The sequence below is a fragment of the Macrobrachium rosenbergii genome, chromosome 24 (genome assembly GCF_040412425.1).
Source record: "Macrobrachium rosenbergii isolate ZJJX-2024 chromosome 24, ASM4041242v1, whole genome shotgun sequence".
Taxonomy (NCBI): Eukaryota; Metazoa; Arthropoda; class Malacostraca; order Decapoda; family Palaemonidae; genus Macrobrachium; species Macrobrachium rosenbergii.
The window spans coordinates 14,412,621-14,437,620 of NC_089764.1; the positions used below are offsets into that span (position 1 = coordinate 14,412,621).

General features: G+C 38.7%; 2 protein-coding genes across 4 annotated transcripts in view; one reads left to right on the plus strand and one right to left on the minus strand.

The window, feature by feature from the left end:
* The window catches only part of LOC136851886 (organic solute transporter subunit alpha-like), a 152,335-nt gene extending 145,725 nt beyond the window's left edge, over window positions 1-6,610 (plus strand). For all 3 annotated transcript variants that reach the window (XM_067126217.1, XM_067126218.1, XM_067126219.1), the window contains exon 7: window positions 1-6,610. This exon is cut by the window's left edge and continues 79 nt beyond it. In XM_067126217.1, the coding sequence (XP_066982318.1) occupies window positions 1-211 (211 nt within the window). In that variant the 3' untranslated portion in view covers window positions 212-6,610.
* A 466-nt stretch (window positions 6,611-7,076) lies between these two features.
* The window catches only part of LOC136851885 (guanine nucleotide-binding protein G(s) subunit alpha-like), a 31,143-nt gene continuing 13,219 nt past the window's right edge, over window positions 7,077-25,000 (minus strand). Inside the window, exons 2-10 of the mRNA XM_067126216.1 lie at window positions 24,976-25,000; window positions 24,206-24,371; window positions 22,848-22,945; window positions 21,753-21,807; window positions 21,144-21,290; window positions 10,974-11,104; window positions 9,760-9,890; window positions 8,778-8,842; window positions 7,077-7,726 (exon numbers count right to left, since the gene is read on the minus strand). The exon at window positions 24,976-25,000 is cut by the window's right edge and continues 48 nt beyond it. Coding sequence (XP_066982317.1) covers window positions 7,523-7,726; window positions 8,778-8,842; window positions 9,760-9,890; window positions 10,974-11,104; window positions 21,144-21,290; window positions 21,753-21,807; window positions 22,848-22,945; window positions 24,206-24,371; window positions 24,976-25,000 — 1,022 coding nt within the window. The 3' untranslated portion in view covers window positions 7,077-7,522. The remainder of the gene's footprint in view (window positions 7,727-8,777; window positions 8,843-9,759; window positions 9,891-10,973; window positions 11,105-21,143; window positions 21,291-21,752; window positions 21,808-22,847; window positions 22,946-24,205; window positions 24,372-24,975) is intronic.

Genomic DNA, 25,000 nt, shown 5'->3' on the forward strand with positions numbered 1-25,000 from the left:
AGACGTCGTTACCCTTCCCTTTGACTCGGATTCCAAGGAAAACTACGAGAACGGAAACTTCAAAGGCATTCGTGAACTCACGCCGGTCGGGGAGAAGGGGGGCCTTTTCAACGGCAACGTCCGCGTTTCGAGCCCATCCCAAGATAAGGGCGACGGAGCACCTCTCCTGGACCAAGTTATCACAAGGCCACCACCCTCCTACGATTCATGAAATTATTATTTGGGGGGAATCCGGGTCTTTGGTATTCCCTGAATGATTCGTAGACGAGTGGCTGAAGTGGAGATTTATAACTGCGTTATCAGTGTTGCTCTGATTATGTCAAGTGAATGAGGATTTTCAGAATAAGTCCTTTTAAAGTTCAATTAAAATGGTTAATCGTTACAAAAATATTCAGTACGATATAACTCATGAATGAAGCCCTTTTCAAATAAAAAAGAAACTCGTCTTAAGCCTGTTGGTTAGATACTAAAATTGGGATTTGTAAGAAATTACGATTAAAACCATTGCATTGCTGTGATAAGTCATTGTTGATTTTCCTAGTTTTGGAAACAGATTCAAAGCTGTTTTCATGATCAGCGGCCTATATTTCACATAATGCAGAATCATTGATAATCAGGATACGAGGCTGTTTTAATTTAAGAATTGTAATGATAGTTATTTTGCTAATTAGCGGATAATCAGGATATGAGGCTGTTGCAACAATTTATGAATTATTATCATAGTTATTTTGCAGGTTAAACTAGTATGATTAACATAGCAGGTTGTGTCTGCCGTTCTGTGAAAATTGTGATCTTCATATAAAGCGTAAAACAGCATCTCATTGGTGAATGTTTTCACTTCAGTTCATTTCCGCAAGTGTTCGTTTTTATCGTATTTAAGCTGCATACGGAACTACCTAATTACTCGTAAGGGTGGATACTTTCACTGAAGTCCGGATATGAATTACAGTATTAAAGATAAGACTCAAACGGTTGATATAAGATAAGGTATAGACGAGTGATTCTTGAAAGTAAGGTCTAAACGAGTGATTCTTGAAAGCAAGGTCTCAACGAGTGATTCTTGAAGATAAGGTCTAAACGAGTGATTCTTGAAGATAAGGCCTAAATGAGTGGTTCTTGAAGATAAGGTCTAAATGAGTGGTTCTTGAAGATAAGGTCTAAACGAGTGACTCTTGAAAGCAAGGTCTAAACGAATGATTCTTGATGATAAGGTCTAAACGAGTGATTCTTGAAAGCAAGGTCTAAACGAGTGATTCTTGAAGATAGAGTCTAAACGAGTGACTCTTGAAGATAAGGTCTAAATGAGTGGCTCTTGAAAATAAGGTCTAAACGAGTGATTCTTGAAGATAAAGTCTAAACGAGTGATTCTTGAAGATAAGGTCAAAACGAGTGATTCTTGAAGATAAGGTGTAAATGAGTGATTCTTGAAAGCAAGGTCTGAATGAGTGATTCTTGAAAGCAAGGTCTAAACGAGTGATTCTTGAAGATAAGGTCTAAATGAGTGATTCTTGAAAGCAAGGTCTAAACGAGTGATTCTCGAAAGCAAGGTCCAAATGAGTGATTCTTGAAGCTAAGGTCTAAATGAGTGATTCTTGAAGCTAAGGTCTAAACGAGTGATTCTTGAAAGCAAGTTCTAAACGAGTGATTCTTGAAAGTAAGGTCTAAACGAGTGATTCTTGAAAGCAAGGTCAAAATGAGTGATTCTTGAAGATAAGGTCTAAATGAGTGATTCTTGAAGATACGGTCTAAATGAGTGATCCTTGAAAGCAAAGTCTAAACTAGTGATTCTTGAAGATAAGGTCTAAACGAGTGATTCTTGAAAGCAAGGTCTAAACGAGTGATTCCTGAAGATAAAGTATAAACGAGTGATTCTTGAAGATAAGGTCTAAACGAGTGATTCTTGAAAGCAAAGTCTAAACTAGTGATTCTTGAAGATGAGGTCTAAACGAGTGATTCTTGAAAGCAAGGTCTAAACAAGTGGTTCTTGAAAGCAGGGTCTTAACGAGTGATTCTTGAAGATAAGGTCTAAATGAGTGATTCTTGAAGATAAGGTCTAAACGAGTGATTCTTGAAAGCAAGTTCTAAACGAGTGATTCTTGAAAGCAGGGTCTAAACGAGTGATTCTTGAAGATAAGGTCTAAACGAGTGATTCATGAAAGCAAGTTCTAAACGAGTGATTCTTGAAAGTAAGGTCTAAACGAGTGATTCTTGAAAGCAAGGTCAAAATGAGTGATTCTTGAAGATACGGTCTAAATGAGTGATCCTTGAAAGCAAAGTCTAAACTAGTGATTCTTGAAGATAAGGTCTAAACGAGTAATTCTTGAAAGCAAGGTCTAAACGAGTGATTCTTGAAGATAAGGTCTAAACGAGTGATTCTTGAAAGTAGGGTCTAAACGAGTGATTCTTGAAAGCAAGGTCAAAATGAGTGATTCTTGAAGATAAGGTCTAAATGAGTGATTCTTGAAGATACGGTCTAAATAAGTGATCCTTGAAAGCAAAGTCTAAACTAGTGATTCTTGAAGATAAGGTCTAAACGAGTGATTCTTGAAAGCAAGGTCTAAACGAGTGGTTCTTGAAGATAAGGTATAAACGAGTAATTCTTGAAGATAAGGTCTAAACGAGTGATTCTTGAAGATAAGGTCTAAGGGATTGATTGTTGAGGATAAGGTCAAAAGGAATGCTTGCTGAAGATAAGGCGTTAACAAATGATTGTTTAAAACAAGGTCCAAGTGAGTAATTGTTGAGGATGAGGTCTGCACAAGGGATTGTTGAAGATAAGGCTTAAATGAGTGATTCTTGAAGATAAAGTTTAAATGAGTGATTGTTGAAATAACGTCTACATGAGCTGTTATTGGAGATAAGGTCTGAATGGGTGGTTGATAAAGATCCAAACGAGTGATTGTTGGAAATAAGGTTCAAACAAGTGATTGTTGCTGAATCTAAGGTCCAAACAAGGACTGTTGAAGATAAGTTCTGAAGGAGTGATTGTTCAAGGTAATGTCTAGGCAAATGATTGGTGAAGGTAGAGACAAAAGATTGATTGTTTTTTCAAGTCCAAATGATTGTTTGTTGAAGATAAGGTCTAAATCACTGAAGGTTCAAACGCGTAATTGTCGAAGATAAAGGTCTAAAGAGCGATTGTTGAAGATAAGGTCTTAATGAGTGACTGTCGAGAATACAGGTCGACAGCAGTGATCAGTACTCCGGGAAAAGAAATTTATAAATGAATTTATGATGATATCCCTCTTGTATTTGTTGTGGGATTATATGAGTTATGATAATCAGAAATGGATGAGTATATCATAAGAATAAAGTCATCATTACATTAATTATCAGGAATTATGTAGAATGAAGCTAAGAGAGCGTAAACATCAAAATGTGAAATCAAGTAGGTCCCCTTTAGTTTCTTCTTTAATTAGATTGTAATTATGATATCTGTAACTCCTCGTATATAATTTAGATTACTAGTGCCTCTACAAATTACAGTACCTCTAATTTCATATAGACCTACACGTACAAACGCTTACACATCTTTCCATTTTCCATGGCATACACACACACACTCCGTCACATCCACATTCATCCTTTAACTACTGACTCAGGGTGAACAAAACTTCAAAAACATAAGCTGCTGCTTATACATATTCAGGAGGCTCGTCAGCAACGCTTTGGGCTCTTCCTCACCCTTTCCACCTCCCCACTTTCCTTGCGTATAGACAAATTTCTCTATCGCTCTTGGTACTTCCTGGATATGATTCTTTATCTGTTTCAACCCCTCTTGTGCCCAACTTTTCTCAGTTTTACTTTCCTTTTTGCCATTCTGCCGCTCTCCATTTTCATCACGTGATCCAACCACCTCGGAGGACAATGATCCATCTTTTCACCCTAACAAATCCGTTTATCACATTTCATTATATTTCTACATTTATCGGCCTTTCAGTCATCCTTGCTCTGTATTTCCTAAATAAAAAAAATCCATCTCAACAGCTTTTAATTTTCTTGAATTCACAATCACCAAGCACACTTTACTTTCATAAAGGATAGTTGACTTAACAGTCTCTTGAACATATACCTTTGCATTCATAAATACTCGTCTTCTCTGCCAAACTTTTCCTAGAAATCTTGCTGTCTTTGCTTCAATTTTTCTGTTTCATTTCTTTCATCTTACATTTATTCATTACATTTACTTCCGAATACCTCTATGAAATAACTACATTTATCCTTACGCCATCAAGACTGACAATCTTTTTTCACTGTCTTGGTTTCTATTTATCCTTACTCTGTTTCTGTGCTTCCTAAATCTCAGTCCCCTGTAGCATTTTCTGCAGCTTCTCTTCGGTATAACAAACATTGTGTCATAAACAAATATCAACCCACTCCACACTCGATTTAGGGCCTGTTTCCATATCCACAGCTTTTCGCCTACATTAAGTCATTTCTTCAACTCTTCTCATTACTCCATCCGTAAAATTATTGAACACCCATGAAGACACAACATCATCTTGGCCCATTTTTGCATTAACTCAGTCACGCATGTCTACATATTCCAAAGCAAGCTCAGTTTGCAAAATGATTTACAGTTTCTCCCAGAAAGTTTCATTAACGCCATTCACATTACATCTTTGTCATTTCTGTCATGAGCTTTCTTTAGGTCCATGTATGCCACAAACACAACTTTTTCCATTTACTCCCAGACTTTTCACACAACTTGACCTGCGCGCCATCTTCTTCATTTGAATCCCACTTCCCCTGTCAGCCTTTTTCTAAACTCACTCTCTTAGTTAAAATCCTGCAGTGTTCCATCCCTTGTATACGTCTTTATGTCACGAGCTTTTCTTTCACCTTTCCCCATTGTATAGTAGTAGAACAGTTTTTTTTTCTCTTGCTCAGTCATTTGGAAACTTTTCCTCACGCAGATATGCCTCACTCACTCACTCTAGTTAGCCGCCTGATCACACTGCTGCAACCATACTCCAGTTTGTCACTTGCAGTCTCATCAAATCTTGATCCATTCCAGTCTTCAATCTTTCCATTCTTAGCCATCATTACATTCATGTCAGTGACTCCGGCTTACTCTTCAACTATTCAGAGTACTCATTACATCGACACATGATTATATTCTCTTTAGGTAGCATCTTTTCATTTGCATGGTTTATTCCAAGTACCCTGTGCTCGTTACATTTCTCTCCTCTTATTCGTCCAGAATTCTACCGTATCTTCACTATTCAATTTCTTGTCCTATATCACTTTCTGGTCTTGTCTATCTTATTATATGGCGGTATAGATCTTTTCTGTCTCCCTGTAGCACCTCAAAAAAAGCTCCTTTTAGCCTCCAGAAAACCTCTCATTTCATCATGCTACCACTAACTGTTTTTATTCTTTTTTCTTGCATTCCTTTACTGTAAAGAATCCCTGCTGACTCCTCAATTATACCACTGAATTTTGTATACTTGCCATAAACTCCTTCCACTTAAGTGGTTCTCACCCTTGCCCAATTTTCATGTCTTCTTCTATGCCATTTTCACGTTTTATCAAATTTCGTTTCTCGTAATAACATTTATCTTATTTTCAACATTTCTCAAACAGATCTACCACTACCCTTCCTTTATTTCACTTGCAGTCTGATAACTATCATAAGTACCTCCAGCCACCAGTCAGATAATGATCACAGGTACCGCCATCGACTACTTTCCTTTCCATTACAATCATCATCTTGGTCTTCTATCTACAGTTTACTGATATGTAAGCTAACAAATTCTTTCCTTTGTCATTTTTATTTCCTAGATAATTTCAAGAATATTCTTTTGGAGCCATATGTTCCAGTAATCAAGACCCTCTTATAAAACATTTCATTACGATCTCTTCATCTTTCATTTTAAGTATACCATAACTACCAACTGCAACATCTCTTTTTTTTATCACACCATTGCAGTCAAATCATCCAGCGCAATCATTCTTCTTCATTCTCTAAACCCAGCCAGTTACAGATTCGAACTTACCCGGAAACTTTCACTGTGAATATCATTCGTTTTGATGACTTACTATTACAAGTTTTTCTTGTACCACTCCCGGTTATACCAAAACAAACCTTGGACTACCATATTTGTAGTATTTAACCTGAATCTCCGGTTCCAACAGTCTTCCTGACACAGCAATCTTTAACCCTCCCCACTCCCTGCATCTCTCAGCCACCCCTGGCCTTTTACTTTCGTCCCAGTAAGTGCCATAATGTCTTATTTTGAGCCAAAATATTACAAACTCAGAATATGCATACAGGCAGTCTGTACACACACGTGCACACGTTTGATATTCATTAGACGCAGCCAGTAGAACTACATATAGTATTAGGTCATTATTATGTTATAATAATCAGTTAAGTTTGTGTACACATAGATGTTATTTTTTTCTTGTTTAGATCTTCAGTATTGTTATAATTTTAGTTTTAAGGCTTGCCAAAGGATACATACAGTATGCCAGTCCTCTTGTAAAGAGCGAAGGCATTTTCTGTAAGACTAATCTCCGTAATACAAACAATGTAAGAATTTTTTATGAATTGTTACAGTACTCCCGGAAAGTAAATAAATAGTACCTACAATTTATCCTCATTAGACTCAGTGTTTTTCTTAAGTTATGTGATCCTTTAATTGGAAAACTGTCGCTCATGGAAATAAAAGGGATGACTTTCTAGAACTATGATGCCTCTTGACCCAGTTGTTCAGAATCCTACTCTTTAATAGAGACTACATTGTAAGTAAACTTAAATCACTGCTATTATTTGTCTTTGAATCCAGTAAAACCATAAATTATTTTCTTATTACGATAAGGACAGGACAAAGAAGCCCTGTCTCTGGCAAAATGTTGGTGACACGGCCATTAGCAAAATATCGGTGACAAATGCCCTCTGCATGCGCAGCTCCTGACGACTGAACAATACCTGAACGTAGAATACGAAACCAATGATAGTCAAATGCCGGCGGTTATTTTTAATATTTAGAAATTGGTATTTCATGAGCAATACCAGTTTTTCTGAGAGCTGCGTTTAATATCTGAAGAGGCAGAGAAAAATAACATTGAAATTGCATTTCTATACACCTTTATTACAAGAGCCTATTATATCTAGGTATTAAATCTAAATTCCTTTCGCACTGAAGTTCTAAGAACAGGATATGTAACGAGCAAAATTGAATATTCAAAGAATCACATTTGACAGATACAAATCCCTTAAAAGATGATTCCGATCATTAGGAATGCTGTTAAGATTGGTCTTTTTGAAAGCTGTATTGGTTTCCTCTTCTCGTAATTGGCGCCGAATGTAGCAGAGACCAACCAAGATTTTTTCTTTAATTCCCCTGCAAGAAATCTGTGTAATCCACCTAGAACATCGAGAAAGCGCCAAGGAACAGGGAGATGACAAGTCACATACGACGAGTAATGTATTTCAAGGAGACCCTTTGAAGTTATAAACTTAGTATGAGCGATTACCACAAGGCGACGGCAAATGTCACCGGAGACCGAAGATTGGTTAGGACACGTTGATCCCGATTTCCTGCAGGTTCCACATGATGATCATGTTGTGGACGTCATCGAAGACCAGTTTGACATTGTTGGTGTCGGTCGCTGTGGTGAAGTGGCAGTAACATTCGCCCTTTTTTTTATCATTGGGTAAAGCTGGCATTCCTGGGGTGACCTTCTTGCCTTCCCATTGCACTGGTTGCGATGCAATGTCCTGCAGTGGGATTTGGAATATATTAGTCTTCGGTGAAGGGCCTCATTGGTTACTATCTAGTGTCCAAAAAAATAGATTTTAATAGAAATCTGAATGGAAATGCAAAACAACTTTAAAAGCAAATGATCTTAAATCCATTGTTCATTGACTCTCTCTCTCTCTCTCTCTCTCTCTCTCTCTCTCTCTCTCTCTGTCTCTCTCTCTATGTGAGTTTCTCTCTCTCTTTGTGTGCGCGTGTATGTTACTTGCAGACTTAAGCACATTATCACCAGACTGCTAAGTTATCCTTTGCGTAATAAGTCTGTTTTTCAATTTACCCATGCACAGCTGAATCCTTACACACACACATATAAGTTTTAGCTGTGCATAGATAAGTTGAAAAACAGCGATTTACTATGAAAATGAGTACTTAATAATCTGGTTATAATGTGCATACGTGCACGCATACATATATATACACGATACATACATATATGCGTGTGTGTATAGTTAATACCTGAGAAAATCAACTAACTTTTCACTCACTCACTCTGGCACACCACTTAAACAAGTAAAAATGCGTCGAAGTTTCCTCAGCGCAATCAAGTTTGATGTACAGCGTATAATCAAGGCCACCGAAAATAGATCCATCTTTCGGTGGCTGTATGAGCCGCAGCCCATGAAACTTTAACCACGGGCCGGTGGTGGCCTATCCTATATCGTTGCCAGAAGCACGATTATGGCTAACTTTAACCTTAAATAAGATAAAAACTACTGAGGCTAGGGGGCTGCAATTTGGTATCCTTGATGGCTGGGGGGTTGATGATCAATATGCCAATTTGCAGCCCTCTAGACTTGGTAGTTTTTAAGATCTGAGGGCGGACAGAAAAAGCATCAGAAAAGTATTTAAAGAAAGGCTCATAAAAATCATAGTTTCAAAAATAGAACCAAGACCTCAGTGTGACCGGAAAGATTATATTTGGTATATAAAATTACAAAAATAAGAATTAAATTACTTCAGTTGCACCAGAAACTGATTGCACATTTGATGAACCAAATCCAAACTCCTTACCACAAATTTGTCTCGGATGAAGCATCGTGTTCTGAGGTATTCTTCATCTTCGTTGGGCACTCGATCTAAAACCGATGATGAGCAACACAGTTAAAAGAAAAGGGAAACAGAAAATGTAATACCCTATGTCAAGTCTTGTCTGATTTGATGAAGATTCTAAATGATAAAATCAGTGCTACTGCGATGTACCTAATGCTATATCATAGAAATTTAAGGTCTTTAGTTATGGAGTAGTTATGCGCAAATACATGAGATTTTATGCAATAAGTAGCGAGAATCATCCTTCTTGCCTTCCCCAAAGTTACTTTAGAACTGGTTGAATCAAGACTACTGACCATTTCAGGGACCGTTTTTCTTCAATATCTTTCAAACTCATTATTTGATTGAAATGGTACTTTGACATAGTGTACAAGACACCTCCCGCTAATTTTTGGTAATATAGTGCATTGTCAAATGGTGTTAGTTAAGGCGTTTATTCTTGACTTTTACAGGCAAAGTCGCATGAGTCAGAAAGACTAATCTACGTAATCGAACGTCCGCTGTCCCCAATAGAAAGGTAAGGGGGGCGGATATGGGAAGGCCAGGAAAGTGGGTTGAGGGAGGGATGAGGAGGGGAAGGGAGAGGGAGGGACGGGATGGGGATAAAGAACGTTCGAATGCATAGTTAGAATGCAACACCGTGTAAGTCGAGACTAAACGTCTTAACTAAAACCATCTGACAATACTCTATATTACCAAAAATTAGCAGGAGGTGTCTTTTGCGCCGTGTGAAAGTACCATTTCGATCCAATAATTAGTTTGAAAGATATTTGAGAAAAACGACTCGCTGTCCCTGAAATGGATAGTAGTTTGTTACATTGGTGGTAAATATTAAATCCTGCATTTTGATGGTGTTGAATATCTAAGGCTTATTCCTCAAGTAATATGGCTTGTTAATCTTATCCAGTGATACCTTGGACGGACCCTGCGAACAGCATCTTACCTTTGCTGTCCAGTTTATAGTCCTCATATTCCGGGAAGTATTTCGCTATGGTCTTCTGCTGGTGGACTATTTTCTCCCGCAGGATGTCTTGTTTGTTGAGAAACACGATGAAACCAGAATCCTTCAAGAACCTAGGAACAAAAGTATTTTTAGAACGGCTTTTGAACTGAAGTAGAACGGTGGGGGTTAGCAGGTGACATGGTGTTATATAATGATAGTTAAGAGCAGTTTCAGAGACTGTGTTTGTATAAGTAAAAAATTGACAGTAAAGCCTTTAGTTAGTGAGATTACAAGTTTGGATGAAAAACAGGAAACTCAAGAAATGATTGTTGATATGGATGTTGGAAGAATGAAAGTGACTGGTTCTTATTGGTATATGGTATTAATTGTTACGGATGAGAGAAATGAATCACAGTTATGAAGCGATTGTTAAAAGCAATATCTTTCTTGGAAGTGAAGTGAAGTTGTTTAATGAGAATCAAATGAAGGCGAAGCCTGCATAGTATATGCGAAGTAAGGCGGGTGGAAATGGTGAGAAATGTAAAAATCCAACAGCAATGTGGTAAAACAATCAGCATGTGTGAAAGATGGCTCAGAGTGTTTTGAAGTGGTTTGGTCAAGTAGGCAGGTTGGAAGAGAATGGTTTAGTGAAAAAGGAAGTAAACTTTGAAAGTCTTAAGAGGAAGGAGGGTGTGGCCTAAAAAAAATATTGGTGGGCAGAGTAACAGATATGAGGGCGTTAATGTCCAAGAAGCTCGAGAGAGCGTAGAAGATTGAAGTGAGCGGCGCAGTGTGTCCGAGGTGACACTGCAATGCTGCAAGTATGTGTGTATGAAGTAACTGATACAATGACATTTTTCTTTTGCAAACCCTGATTGGGGATCCACATTATTTGCGGAATAATGATGATAATAACTTAGTATTAGCAGTATTAATATTGATAATAATGATATTAGCAGAGGTTTAAGTGTCATCCAGAGAAATTATCTTTCAACAATGAGAATATTCAGATCCTTGAACAAACTGTGTCCACTTCAAGAAGACTGGTAAGTATCCTATTCCAAAGTTGCCCTGTTATGCATTATTCCGCAAAGGAGTCAGTGACATTTCCTGTTAGTAAAGCATTTATACGAATAACAGGACATCGGTAAAAGTTAGAAGCAACATGAAATCGATCAACTCAGGAATTAAAGCAAGGTTAGACTTTGCCTGACCTCGAAGCCCAGACACTTTTGAAAATGTTGATGGACTCCTGAAGGCGATTCGTCTCTTCATCTTCTTCTATGACCGAATCAAAGCAACTCGAGGCCACTAGAAACAACACCGCCTGGATGCCATCAAATACCTGGAGAAAAAAGCGGAAATGGATAAATGCGTAGAAAAATAATTTAGGATAGAAACGAGCGTTTGTGTTTATGTAGGAAAGCATAAGCATTAATCAGTTAATAAATGCATTCACGTGGATACATAAAAACACACATAGCTTGATACTGAATAATATGGCTATGGCCAGGTAGAACATTTATTTTGCAAGTTCTCGAGGTATCTAATCTCCTCATCAGTCTAAAATTATTGATTAAACATGAAAATCGTTGGAAATGCAAAATTAATGGTCTTACTAAAACTTAACAAAATAGGTAAAACTAAAAGATACAAACATTGAGAATGCAAATGGAACCTACGATTGAAAAAGCAAATAAAACATTAAAAGAATAGAAAGTTCAAACTAAAAATACAAACATAAAAGAAGAGGAAATGCAAATTAAAACTATACACAAAGCAAAATGGCCATTGACCTCTTGCGTAACTTCTAAAAGACACGTTCTTATAATTGTATACCGGACACGTTTATAAGTTCATCTTTATGAATAACGACTCGGAAATTAGGAGGTCCTGTCTTCTTGAGCAGAAAGACAGTACCTTAAGATCTAAGTCAGCGAACAGATGGGCTTTAGCTAAACTGTACTCTCTTATGGCTGGACAAGGTGGTTTTCAAAGAGAGGTCTCTGCGTTTCAAAAAAAAAAAATAGTGTTTGAGCCAACGAGAACTGACTCCCACCCTGCAAACAGGTAAACTAATAAACGACGCAGGAATTAAGGTCTTCAGGAAGAGTAGGTGTTTCCTTCAGTAGAATATCTCAGAACTCGATGCTTCATTCGAGACAAATTCACAGAAAGAAGTCTGGAACTGGTAAATGGGCAATAGCTTCCTGGTGTAAATGAATTCTCTGATTTTTTTATTTTCATTTATTAAGTGGTTTTGTGCTGAGTCTTTGAAGAGGTGTTTTAAGAATCTTTTAAAATACTTTCCCAATGTTTTGAGGTGGTGTGCGAGTGAGACTGAGAGGTAAGTTATTTATATTCTACTGTAGTTGGTCCTTTCTGTTCCATTTGTGTTATAAGCTTTTGTAATCGTAGGTTCCATTTGATTTCTTGTTTTTTGTATCTCCTTTTATTCATTTTACCCATTTTGGATGTTTTAGTTATTGTATTTTTCAATTATTTTTATCTGTGATAGACAATTTCAGCCAGATGATGAGGTTATATACCTCGAAAGCTTGCAAGATAAAATGTTCTGCCTTGCCTAGGCTACATTATTATTATCAGGCTAAGACTATAGGTACCTGCCCTATTACTGATAACATATAAAGATATATATATATATATATATATATATATATATATATATATATATATATATATATATATATATATATATATATATAAACTTTATCACTTACACAATTGTTCTGTGTATGAACACCATTACTGACAGGATATATATTAAAACTGGATGGTATCCAGCGAATAAATATCTCCTCTAGATACCACCCAGTTTTAATGAGGTCCTGTCAGTATTATATTTTATATATATATATATATATATATATATATATATATATATATATATATCCTATTATATATATATATTATATATATATATATATGTATGTATATATATCTAACGAATAAATATATTTAGATGCATCCAGTTTTCATGAGGTCCTGTCAGTAATATATATATATATATATATATATATATATATATATATATATATATATATATATATATATATATATATATATATGTATATATATATATATATATATATATATATATATATATATATATATATATATATATATATATATATATATATATATATATATATATATATATATATATATATAATATATTACTGACAGGACCTCATTAAAACTGGATGCATCTAGAGGAGATATTTATTCCACTCATTAAAACTGGGTGGTATCTGGGGAGATATTTATTCGCTAGATGCCATCGGTTTAATGTCCTAATCATCTACACAGAACAATTGTGTAAGTGATAATTTATATATATATATATATATATATATATATATATATATATAACTATATATATATATATATATAATATATATATATATATATATATATATATATATATATATATATATATATATATATATATATATATAAAATATTCTGCTGTTCGGCCTCCTAACAAAAAGAGACAGAGGAGTTTTCTGGGGGATGCAGGATGAGATACGGGCAGGAGCTAGTTGTGTTTTCAAAATTAACAGTTCCTAACGGCTTATAAGTTAGTATTAGAGACCTATCCAACAAGGAGGTTTTCACCAGGTCATCTCTAGTGAGGGTGTTCTTAAGCCTTCATTTTCCTCTGTACTATGTATCGGCGATGTTTTTGTCAATTTTCAGATTGCCGGAGGCTACTGAAGGAGCGTTGTTCACGAAAACACAGGGACCCCACTTCCGACCTAGGGAGAGAGAGAACCCAGCCATCTTCCAGGGCACACATGCACATCCATGCCCCCGACCTAGGGAGAGAGAGAACCCAGCCATTTTCCAGGGCACACGTGCACATCCATGCCCCTGATAATTCTGTCCTTTGTCCCCTCTTCGTCTTTTATTTACTAAGTGAATCGACATTATGCACTGTTCCAGAAACCCCAGGCATCCATTGCAGTGCGCAAGCAGCCTTCATGAAGGTAAGTCTGGAATTGACAAGGCTTCGTCGATCTGCTGGTGTTTCTTCCACTGTACTCCTATTTCCAAATTTTCCCTCTTCCTCAGCCACTGACTAGAGATCCTGGTGGAACCATAATTCTTGTATGAAGTCTAGCATATGAATAATTATTTTTGCCTAGTGAGATTGCATAAGATATCCCCCTTGCAGTAAGTAGGAATTAGGGAGAGGTCCAGCATGAGCAATATTCAGGCAAGCCTTGGAACCTGATCATACCATTGTTTGGAAGAGGAATAGCCTTTTAAAATACTAAATTTTCATACGATAGAGCTACCAGAATGATCATCTGTTGCGTTTTAACTGAAGTAGGAAAAATATTCCTGTGTCTGAAGAGGACTAATTGGCTCATGTAAATTCCCTCACTGTAACAGTGCATTCTTTCTTTGTTGGGACTAGGTAGGTAATAAATGGGTGTCATGTAATTCATTTATTCCAGAAATAATCGAATTATTCAATACATAGTTCCGACTGGCGACCTAATCTTATTAAGTAATTGTCTGTCTCTTGGGGTAACTTTTAGCTTTAACTGACAGGATTATGTGGGTCTTAGGTAGAGCAGGGCTACATAAATTACAGTAATCAATAAAAAAACTCATCAGCCGAAGGACCCACGTAATAGTGGTGACCTTAGCCACGATCTCTGATTAATTCACAGAGAAAAAGAATCTGGAATCAAATTAACTACAAATTCATTTCAAAGAGAAAAGTCAGATCATATTAATTTCCTGCTAATTCTTCCAAACAAGGAGACAGGCCAAGGTATAATAGCAGTAAGAATACCATTTTTATAATTAAGAAATTAGCGTAGGTAGGGAAGTGCGCATTGATTGAGAGCAGCTATAATTTACAATTTACAAAATTTTAAAGAAATACTTTTGCCGCGTTCAGAGACCACTCTGCATTCCATTCAAAGTCGTGTAAATTACCAAGTAAGGATTTACCCTGGCCAAGGATTAATGCATGACATTGATCTGTGAACGAGTTAGCTATTGCACGACAGTACTGGGAGGACATGTGCCTAACATTTCTCTCGTAGGTAGGGCAGACAAATTTACGAAGTCCATAGGATTTCCAAAACAGTAACCGTTTGTCACTACACTGAGACCACCGATTGAGCGTGATGGAGTTAATAAGTTTCCATATTACGGGAATCATATCAAATTTCCTTGCCAATGTTAATATTGCAAACGAATGGCTACAGTGTTAATGTCATAATTTGCATTTTCAATTAACGTAAATTCACTCCCGTCAGGATGTCACAGATCCATTCCTTTGTGTCTCAAATGGCCTCTCAATAAGCATGGCGGATTCTTGGAGTGTTTAAGCAGCACGAGAAAAAAAAAAGCATAGCTCATAGTAAATTCATTTTCCATCTCCATAACATAAAATCCTTTGCATTGTTGGTGGATTTAGTTAAAACCTGTATTCCTACACTTGCTTTGTTTGTTTTGTGAGAGGAATTCTAGTGCTTTGTATTTTTTTTTGCATTGTAAATAAACACCGCAACTCGGAAGATCATGTATTCCTCCGCTGTGTTATAACGGGATTCGTTCGACATTTTAGAAATGGGTTGACAGCTCTCCCGTCTGTCATCTTAAAACCCTTGTTGTGGTTGTTTGTGTGACATTGTTTACCTGTGTGGTGACAATCACCATAGCCTCTGCCTCATATGCCACTTCAGGAACTACTTTGCCTTGCGTAGTAATCATACTTGCAAACTCTTAGAAAAAATAGACTTTGATAGATAGGGAAATAGGTATAGGATTCCATACAATAGATAAAAGCAAGAAATAATTTAGTCAGAGAATGACAGTACTTATTTAGGAAATACATAACAAGAAAAGTTCCTATACAAAATACACTGACGTAGGGAATTATATAAAAAAGAAAAGAGCTTATCATTTTAACCATACTTCTCAGCGTAAGATGTATGACTGAGGGGCCAGGGAAAGTTAAGATTGCTAAGCCAATCCCCTAAAACAGCCCAAGAAGACATATCTCCAATTAAGAAAACTGCCAGTGTGCAGTTACAATAATTTTACTGGTTTTCTCAGGCAGCGCTAGAAGCTGGCTGAATATTTCTCCTCTCTCTCTCTCTCTCTCTCTCTCTCTCTCTCTCTCTCTCTCTCTCTCTCTCTCTCTCTCTCTCTCTCTCTCATCTATTCAAGTAAGCATTCAACCTAAGATCCAAAGTGTACATGCACCGCCTTCCTCGAAAGAACAGCCCGACACTGGAATCGTTAATTAAAATAAAACAAATAAACAGAAACACCTCTGTCCCACAAATAGATGAGGACAAGTTAAGATTAAAGTTAGAAACTGTCAGTCACGAGTGAGGCCTTTTATCCAGACCTCAGCGTAAAACTTAGCCTTCCTCCCTCTGCATGAAAAGGAAGTGGCACAGCGGGTACTAGGAACTAGTCACTCACGAGGACCTCGAAAGCAACCACTATTTATTTTCCCTTTCCACAGTGCCGCTAGTTTGAAGCACTGTCATAAACTGAATAGCCTACATATCTCTTTCTTTTACCTTCCCTTTCTCTCCTACTTATTAGTTACACTCTGCTGGGGTAGAGTGCATTTTCCTCGACTACCAACTTGTTGAACTCAAGTGTTGTTCCTAGGAACGCACTGGCACCATAGTGCCACCAAAGAAAAAACACAGAAAAAGGAACACAGAAGAAAAGTCCTTTTGTGACTAAGTTACACCAGTGCATAAAGATACCTTTACACGGCACACTCAACCACAGTGCCACCTTATTGAAAAGGTGCCACATCACTGAAGTGTCACCCTAAATCTGAGGGACACTTCCTTGCTGACCCAAGTACGTCCAGTCAACCCGGGTAGACGCCCTTACCTACCAGAACCATGGCGACAGATAATCACAGAGCCTTCATGGAGCTGGGGAAGGTGGCAGGTCTCACGGGACTGGACTTCACCAAGTGGGTTACGGAACAGCTGGATGACTTGGCCAAGCAAGAGAAGGAAGAAAGACTGGAACAGCGGACTTATGAAGCCGAGCAGAGGAGGTATGAAGAAGAACAGAGGAGATATGAAGAAGAACAGAGGCAGCTGGAAGATGAAAGAGAAGAACGGAGAAGACAGTATGAACTAGCTCTCAAGGAAAAGGAGCTCGAGCTGGAAAGGGCTAAAAGGGAAAATGCTGAAGCTATGGCTATACACCAAGCCTTCAACCCCACACCTGCTGCACAAAATGCTCCGATCTTGAGTATTAATTCCCTTGCCCCCAAGTGGACTGAGGACGAGCCTGAAACATGGTTGGAGGAAATAGAGGCGCTCTTTGATAACTATAGTACCACCGAGACAGGTAGGGCCTTAGTACTTGCCAAACACATGGAAGGAAAAGCTGAGGCAGCCCTTCGCTCACCGGAGAAGGGTCAGAGAGGTGACATGGTTGAAATGCGTAGAGTCATCACGAAGGCCTACGAAATAACCCTGTAGAAATGGAGACAGCGGTTCCAAGGTCTTGCCAAGGAAGTCGGCTGGTCCTGGACTGAATGGGCCTGTCACAAGACCCAGTTTGGTACGTGCTGGTTCGACTCCTTGTCTTGCACTATGTTTGAGGACCTCTTCAATCAGACTATGCTGGACGATCTTTACCAATGCGTGCCTGGGCCCCTTGCTGTATATCTAATTGATAAGCAACCCACCACCCTTATGGAAGCCTGCTGCATGGACGATTCATGGGAAACCTTCAACCAGTCCCACAGCACATCTCAGCAGTGCATAGTGCCACCCGGGTGATACCTCTCAGGATCGACTCGCCCAAAGAATGGACTACCTAGAAAGCCTACGTGCACCCACTGTAAGAGGGTGGGGCACACTGAAGCTGAGTGCTGCTACAAGCTAGGCACTAATAAGCAGCCTCCTACTAACAGCCAGAACTCCTCTCCCTCGACATCCACTCAACATTCTCCACCAACCGTCACCGCAGGTCACCGAGCCCCTACAAAGGGCTCGTGCCAATCCTGTGGTGCTGCCGGCCACTACAGTGCTGGACATCTGGCCTTTCCACATCATGTCCCCACCACCAAGTTCGTCAACCTAATTAGCACCTCATTCTCCACGGCCGGGCCACAGAAGATACTGTACCCCGAGAGACTGGAGACCCAGTTCATCTCGGTGCCCTCCCTTAAGGGCTCTAGCCTGCCTATGACCCTTCCGGTCACAGTAGACACTGCGGCAGATGTTAGCCTGATCTCCAGGGCCCAAGTGCCAGCCAGTGCCACAGTTGACGAGCAAACCCGGTGGGAGATGAAATGGATAGTGGGCCACACCACAACCGTTCCCAAAGTCAAGCTCCAGGTCACGACACCTTGGGGCACGCTACCCCACCGCCTTCGTGTGGTGGGTGGAATTCGGCCTGGAGTGGATTTCCTTTTGGGTCAGGACTTCCTCTGGGGAAGCCCTTCCCCAATGCCACTTCGCAGCCACACTACCTCCTCCACAGAGGCTCATACTGTAGGAGCACCTCAAGAAGAAAAACCACCTTCCGCCCACTGAAGTGGTCAGCGGAAGGGGCACACACCAAACCGTTCTCTGCCTAGTCCTCACCATCCACAAAAGGACGGCCAACAAAGAGTTCCTCCTTCTCCCCGAAGAAATTCAGGAGGAGCAGTACCACTGTAGGACTAATTGGGAGGGTTGCCCAAATAAGCCATGCGCAGCAGATGCTCCCGAGCAAGATTTTTTGAGAGGCTTGATCTCCAGCTGGGGCAGGAATCTCTGTCTCAGCCCAATTCAAGCCATCCGCGAGGTATTGCGCCTCCGGAACCCTTGTCAGGCATGCCTCACCTTCAGTTGCTGCCAGTGGCACTTGCGAGCGCTGAGCAGTGCCACGCTCTGTCCGGCTCGGACTTTGAGCCACCAATCAAGGAGGACCCTGTGCCAGGTCCAGATCATGAGGCAGATCCTCCTCCGGGAGATCCAGGATCCCTCACGGCACTAATCATAGCAACCGGTGAGCCTCCGGCACCCAGCACTTCTTCCTCACCAAATCCGTCCCCAGAGGATGAACCCCTGGTGGACCAAACTGTTACACCTTCTCTGGGAGACCAGGAACTGGCCTCCTCGGATGCAGAGGTCGAGATCGCTCTCGCTCTGGTTGTTGCAGCAGCCAGAGTAGGGAGCCCTCCTGTAGCTTCTGAAGTTACCCCTGACTTCGCACCAGCTAGCCCTTCTGGCCTTTCCCCAGAGTCGGTGCCCTCATTACCTCCTAGGTCTGACATAGGCCTTGGAGAAACCCGAAGAAGAAGAGTGATCCTGGCTCCTTGCCCAGAGGAGGTAGCCAGCGTGATCTCTATCATACTATAGCCTAGACCACATTGAGTACATCGTAGCAGTAACCTTGTCACTTACACCTTCCATCAAGCCACAGTAACCATGTAAGTACAATGTAATTGAAATCAGCCATTCTAAACTATTGTGAAGAGAGCCACTAAGCTCATGACATGCATGGCCTAAGTCCTCAGTGAGGTAAGCATTTATCATATGAGGCAAACCTCATGTACCGAGCAGTAATTACCAATTGTAGTGCCAAACCTTGTAACTTAGCTAGTCCACTGTCCTTTACATTGGTGCTACAGCCGTGTTCTGATAGGTTAGGATAGGAGATACCATAGAATGTACCATTTGGCTAGGTCTAAACATCACGATCATAAGAGGTAGCATGTAATAACCGTTAGCACCTCTAAGTAGAGTTAGGAGTCTGTAGAAATAAGTGATTAAAGCTCATATCCTTTCTAGGTTTAGGTAGATCCATAGCTAGTTAGATTGCGCGGGACAATTCTGCACAGGGGAGAAGAGTAAATTAATCGAGGCAAACAGCTTGCTTAGTACAGACCTTCACGCCCGAAAGGGAGTGAAGGCCTTCTTAAAGGTGTGAACTTTTATCAATATTTTGGTGTTTGACCTCCCTGCATTATTTTAGTAGGAGTATAATCCTAAAAAAGACAAGAGGAGTTTTCTGGGGAACGGAGGATGAGACGCAGGCAGGAGCTAGTTGTGTTTTCAAAGTTAACAGTTCCTAACAGCTTATAAGTTAATATCAGAGACCTATCCAACAGGGAGGTTTTCACCAGGTCATCTCTAGTGAGGGTGTTCTTAAGCCTTCATTTTCCTCTGTACAGTATTATGTATCAGTGATGTTTTTGTCAATTTTCAGATTGACAAAAACATCACTCCTTCATGAAGGAGCGCTGTTCACGAAAACACAGAAAAGTAAGTATACCTTAGTTTTACCAGACCACTGAGCTGATTAACAGCTCTCCTAGGGCTGGCCTGAAGGATCCCACTTCCGACCTAGGGAGGGAGAGAACCCAGCCATCTTCCAGGGCACACGTGCGCATCCATGCCCCTGATAATTCTGTCCTTTGTCCCTTCTTCGTCTTTTATTTACTAAGTGAATTGATGTTACGCGCTGTTCCAGAAATCCCAGGCGTCTGTTGCAGTGCACAAGCAGCCTACGTGAAGGTAAGTCTGGAACTGACCAGATTTCGTCGATCTGCTGGTATTTCTTCCATTGTACTCCTATTTCCAAATTTTCCCCCTTCCTCACCCACTGACTAGAGATCCTGTTGGAACCATAATTCCTGTATGGAGTCTAGCATATGAATAATTATTATTGCCTAGTGAGATTGCATAAAATATCCCCCTTGCAGTAAGTAGGAATTAGGGAGAGGTCCAGCATAAGCAATATTCAGGCAAGCCTTGGAACCTAATCAAACCATTGTTTGGAAGAGAAATAGCCTTTTAAAATACTAAATTTTTGTATGATAGAGCTACCAGAACGATCATCCATTGCATTTTAACTGAAATAGGGAAAATCTTCCTGTGTCCGAAGAGGACTAATTGGCTCATGTAAATTCCTTCACTGTAACAGTGCATTCCTTCTTTGTTGGGACTTGGTGGGTAATAATTGGGTGTCATGTAATTCATTTATTCCAGAAATAATCGAATTATTCAATACATAGTTCCGACTGGCGACCTAATCTAATTAAGTAATTGTCTGTCTCTTGGGGTAACTTTTAGCTTTAACTGACAGGATTACGTGGGTCTTAGGTAGAGCAGGGCTACATAAATTACAGTAATTAATAAAAACTCATCAGCCAAAGGACCCACGTAATAATATATATATATATATATATATATATATATATATATATATATATATATATATATATATATATATATATATATATATATATATATATATATATATATATATATATATATATATTGATTACGTTGATATGGACAGCCTAATTCATTGCATCTCTGTCCTTTTCACTGTGAAATACAAAACCAATCTTTCACCTGTATCCATTTCTTCCGTTCTCCTCTCTGCCCTCCGACATCAAACACCCAGAAATTAAGGGTCCCTCCACCATACTTCCTGGGGACTTTGACCTCGAATTCAATCTTCTGAATGTCTGTGGTACGTCGTCTACTGTGGAGGATGTCCTGAAAGAAAGTATTCGATCAAATGTCGACTGAGTAATAACTGACCTATATCATAACAAGGCTAAAACTTTTTTTATATGTGATGTGTAAATATATAAATTCTTTTTAGCGTTTTTAACCCAGTTCATTGAATTATTTTATTACCACTTGTTCTAGTAGATAAATCAACTTTTAACTGAATCTGCTTTGTATCCGTATTCTTCGTAAGTTTATAAAAAATATAAAATGCCCTTGTTATACTGAATAGGCGAACCTGAATAAGTAAGCATTCTTAATTGACAAAAATGTATGGCAATACCCATTAGAAAGGATGCGAAAATGTATAATAATTATGTTTGGATCACATTTCCTTCTGTTTAAAGGCATCGCACTTAGCTGACCCTTTATGCCAATGAAATCAAGATTTTCTCTTGGAAAAGTATGCTACTAACTTTCATGACCCTACCTGTCATTTACACATACCTGTATAGAGGGCTCGTAATCTGGGAGTCTTACCACTTCCACTTTGTCAAGAAAACTGAAATATAAGTGAAAAGGAGAACGTTTTTTAATGCACTCCTTACATAATGTACTTTTTCTCAATCACACAATACTGAGAGGACTGAGACTGCATAAAGAATGTTTTAAAATACCCTATTTTAACACGGCACTTTTCTTAGTTATACTCAGCGATCCATATCTAGTTAAATATATAAAAAGAACGCTCTGGTAATTGATTTTTCCTCGCCGCAACAATCCAGAATGTTTAATCCTCTCGTGTGTCACCTGAATATCATTTTATTCGCACGTAGAAAACACAGGTGAGCCATGATTTATAAGATTTTTTCCGGGTCGTTATATCCACAACAGCTGGAAAATCACAAACAAAAAGATAAATAAATTCATATACATGCCGGATAACCCAAGTTTACCAAAAGTAAACAATTATTAAAGACTCGTGCAGTACTATGCCAAGTTAATGGGTCGATAATTTAGTCGGTTTAGACTCGTTTTTTTTTTGCGCTTTTTCATCCAGAAATCCTATTTACTACGTTATTACAGGCATTTTGTCTAATATAACATTAATTGTAATCCAGTGATCAAAATCAATTTAGGAAGGCAACGCGCTATTTTTTTTTTTTTTTTTTTTTTGCTAATAATTTAAGCAAATAAAGAACTGTCAAACATTTCCCTGTTACATTCCTCCATTAACTTTAGTCTCCTGTCACATACACATGGAAGAAATAATTCGTCCCTGTTTTGACAAGCTGGCGTCTCCCATTTTTTGAAAGTTTTTGAGTTTTGCAACAAAAGTGTCTCAGTTTTTGATACTTTGTAACATATCAAAACGTCAATTGTCTGTGCAGTCACATTTTCAAACCAAATTGCCACAGAAGATGAGCTAATTAAAAGCTTTGCATAATAACGAAATCCTTGAAGCCAATTTTCTCTGAATGGGGAAAAAATGGCTTACGCCAGTTCGTCAAACCAGGGACGAATTTCTCCTCAGAGGAATAAAACATGATTAATTGCTATTCGAGTTATTTTATCTAACTTTCAGAACGGTAGAATACTTACTATTTCGAACAGTCTATGAGCTGGAATTCGTTTTGCCTCGAATAAACTTCTTGAACGCCCCGATCTCTCCAGAGTTTTTCAACATGACTGTAGAATTCCTGAAACGATCAAGAAATGTGAGAATAAAATTGAAATTCTCTCTCTCTCTCTCTCTCTCTCTCTCTCTCTCTCTCTCTCTCTCTCTCTCTCTCTCTCTCTCTCTCTCTCTCTCTCCCAGAGGAAGGCCCCTGTAAAATAAAATCTCAGTGATTCATGAAGAGTAAATTCTTTTATACCCATGAAAATTGTTTGGCGTCATTATCATACTACTTCCCATTTCAGCTACTTTTCCCTTTCTCAGCGCGAACTCCTGTAAACTTTTGTCATCACTGGACCATGTTGAAAAATACAAAAAAAAAAAAAAAAAATCGTACTTTAAGTTGAAAAAGCGAAGTTGACGTTATAAGGAAAAATTCTGTTGCACACGATTTTAGAGAATTTATGAGAAAATTAAGAACACTAAGATCCCGCTGCTGTCACGTTACGACACTATCTCAGTTGGTTGTACATTTGCCAGAGGCCAACACCTGGCATCTTATTCCCTTTAACACCCTACATTACTTCTTGGGCAACCTATGGTCAAGAGCCAACGCCGACATAGGACCGGCTTACTCTAAACCAAGCCATCTTACTTAATATGTCCGTAGCAAAATCCAAGCAAAAAATATCATGAAGATATTGAGACCTGTGCTGGCAGATGAAAACCTTGACATTCAGCCATGATAACTCGGAGGGTTCTTCGACAGCGAAATAGCTTAGTAACTTGCATTTCCCGTTAATGTCAGATTACTTAGATAAGAGATATCCTTATTTACATAATCAGTCAATATCTACGCCAACGCATTTTCTCTATTGCTAACATTCAGCCTACTATAAAAATTGCATAGTTTAACTTCCTTTCGTATTTAGTAACAAAATAAAACCACGAATGGGTCATTCATAAACGAGTGAGACAGTATTCAACAATTCTCTCTCTCTCTCTCTCTCTCTCTCTCTCTCTCTCTCTCTCTCTCTCTCTCTCTTTAGTTCTTCATTGGAGGGATGGGTAGAGCTCTCGGCTAGCACGCTGTTGGCCCAGCGTTCGACTCTCCGGCCGGCCAATGAAGAATTAGAGGAATTTATTTCTGATGATAGAAATTCATTTCTCGTCATAATGTGGTTCGGATTCCACAATAAGCTGTAGGTCCCGTTGCTAGGTAACCAGTCGGTTCTTAGCCACGCAAAATAAATCTAATCCTTCGGACCAGCCCTAGGGGAGCTGTTAATCAGCTCAGTGGTCTGGTTAAACTAAGATATACTTAACTTTTTCTCTCTCTTACCTGAGAAAAGGTGAAATCTTCTTTACTGATGCTTCTAATAAAGTTGGCAGATTCTTCGTTCTCGGCGAGTCCCAGCTGAATGTTCATTCTGTCCATATTCTTGATCAGGGTCGTGATTGCTTCCAGGACGTTGCTTCGAATGTCATCTGCTTTTTCTTTCTTTTCCCTGCGTTTTGACAGAAAAAGGAGCTGGATTACGTAAACACACACACACACACACACACACACACATATATATATATATATATATATATATATATATATATATATATATATATATATATATATATATATATATATATATATATGTACACATACACATGAATGATGCGCGTGTAGTAAGTTAATCTTAATAAGAATTTAGACAAAATCACGATGAAATTCTCTTACTCCTTTTAATGAAGATAATTATGGAGTGTCACATTACAAGAAAATGAGAGCATTATTTCACTGCAATTAGCGTAAATGTTTGCTTAACACTTCCGAATTAATCTGATACATATATGAATATTCTTTATACATACGAATAGACTTAGGAATCAGAAGGGGAGGAAGACAAAAGTTTTGTAAACTGAGAGTACGTATCATGAGCTTCCGAAATGGAATTTCATCTGCTGCATTCCAGTGTTCCCTTCCTTACACAATGAAAACTTCCTTTCGTTTATTAATTGACCGTTGTCCATTCTTCTTTCAAAAACAACACAGGGAATCTTTTGCTGTAGCAACAACACTATTCTTACCAGTCAGGGAAAGCCGAATGAAATACTTACTCGGAAGAGAAGCCACTAATGTGAA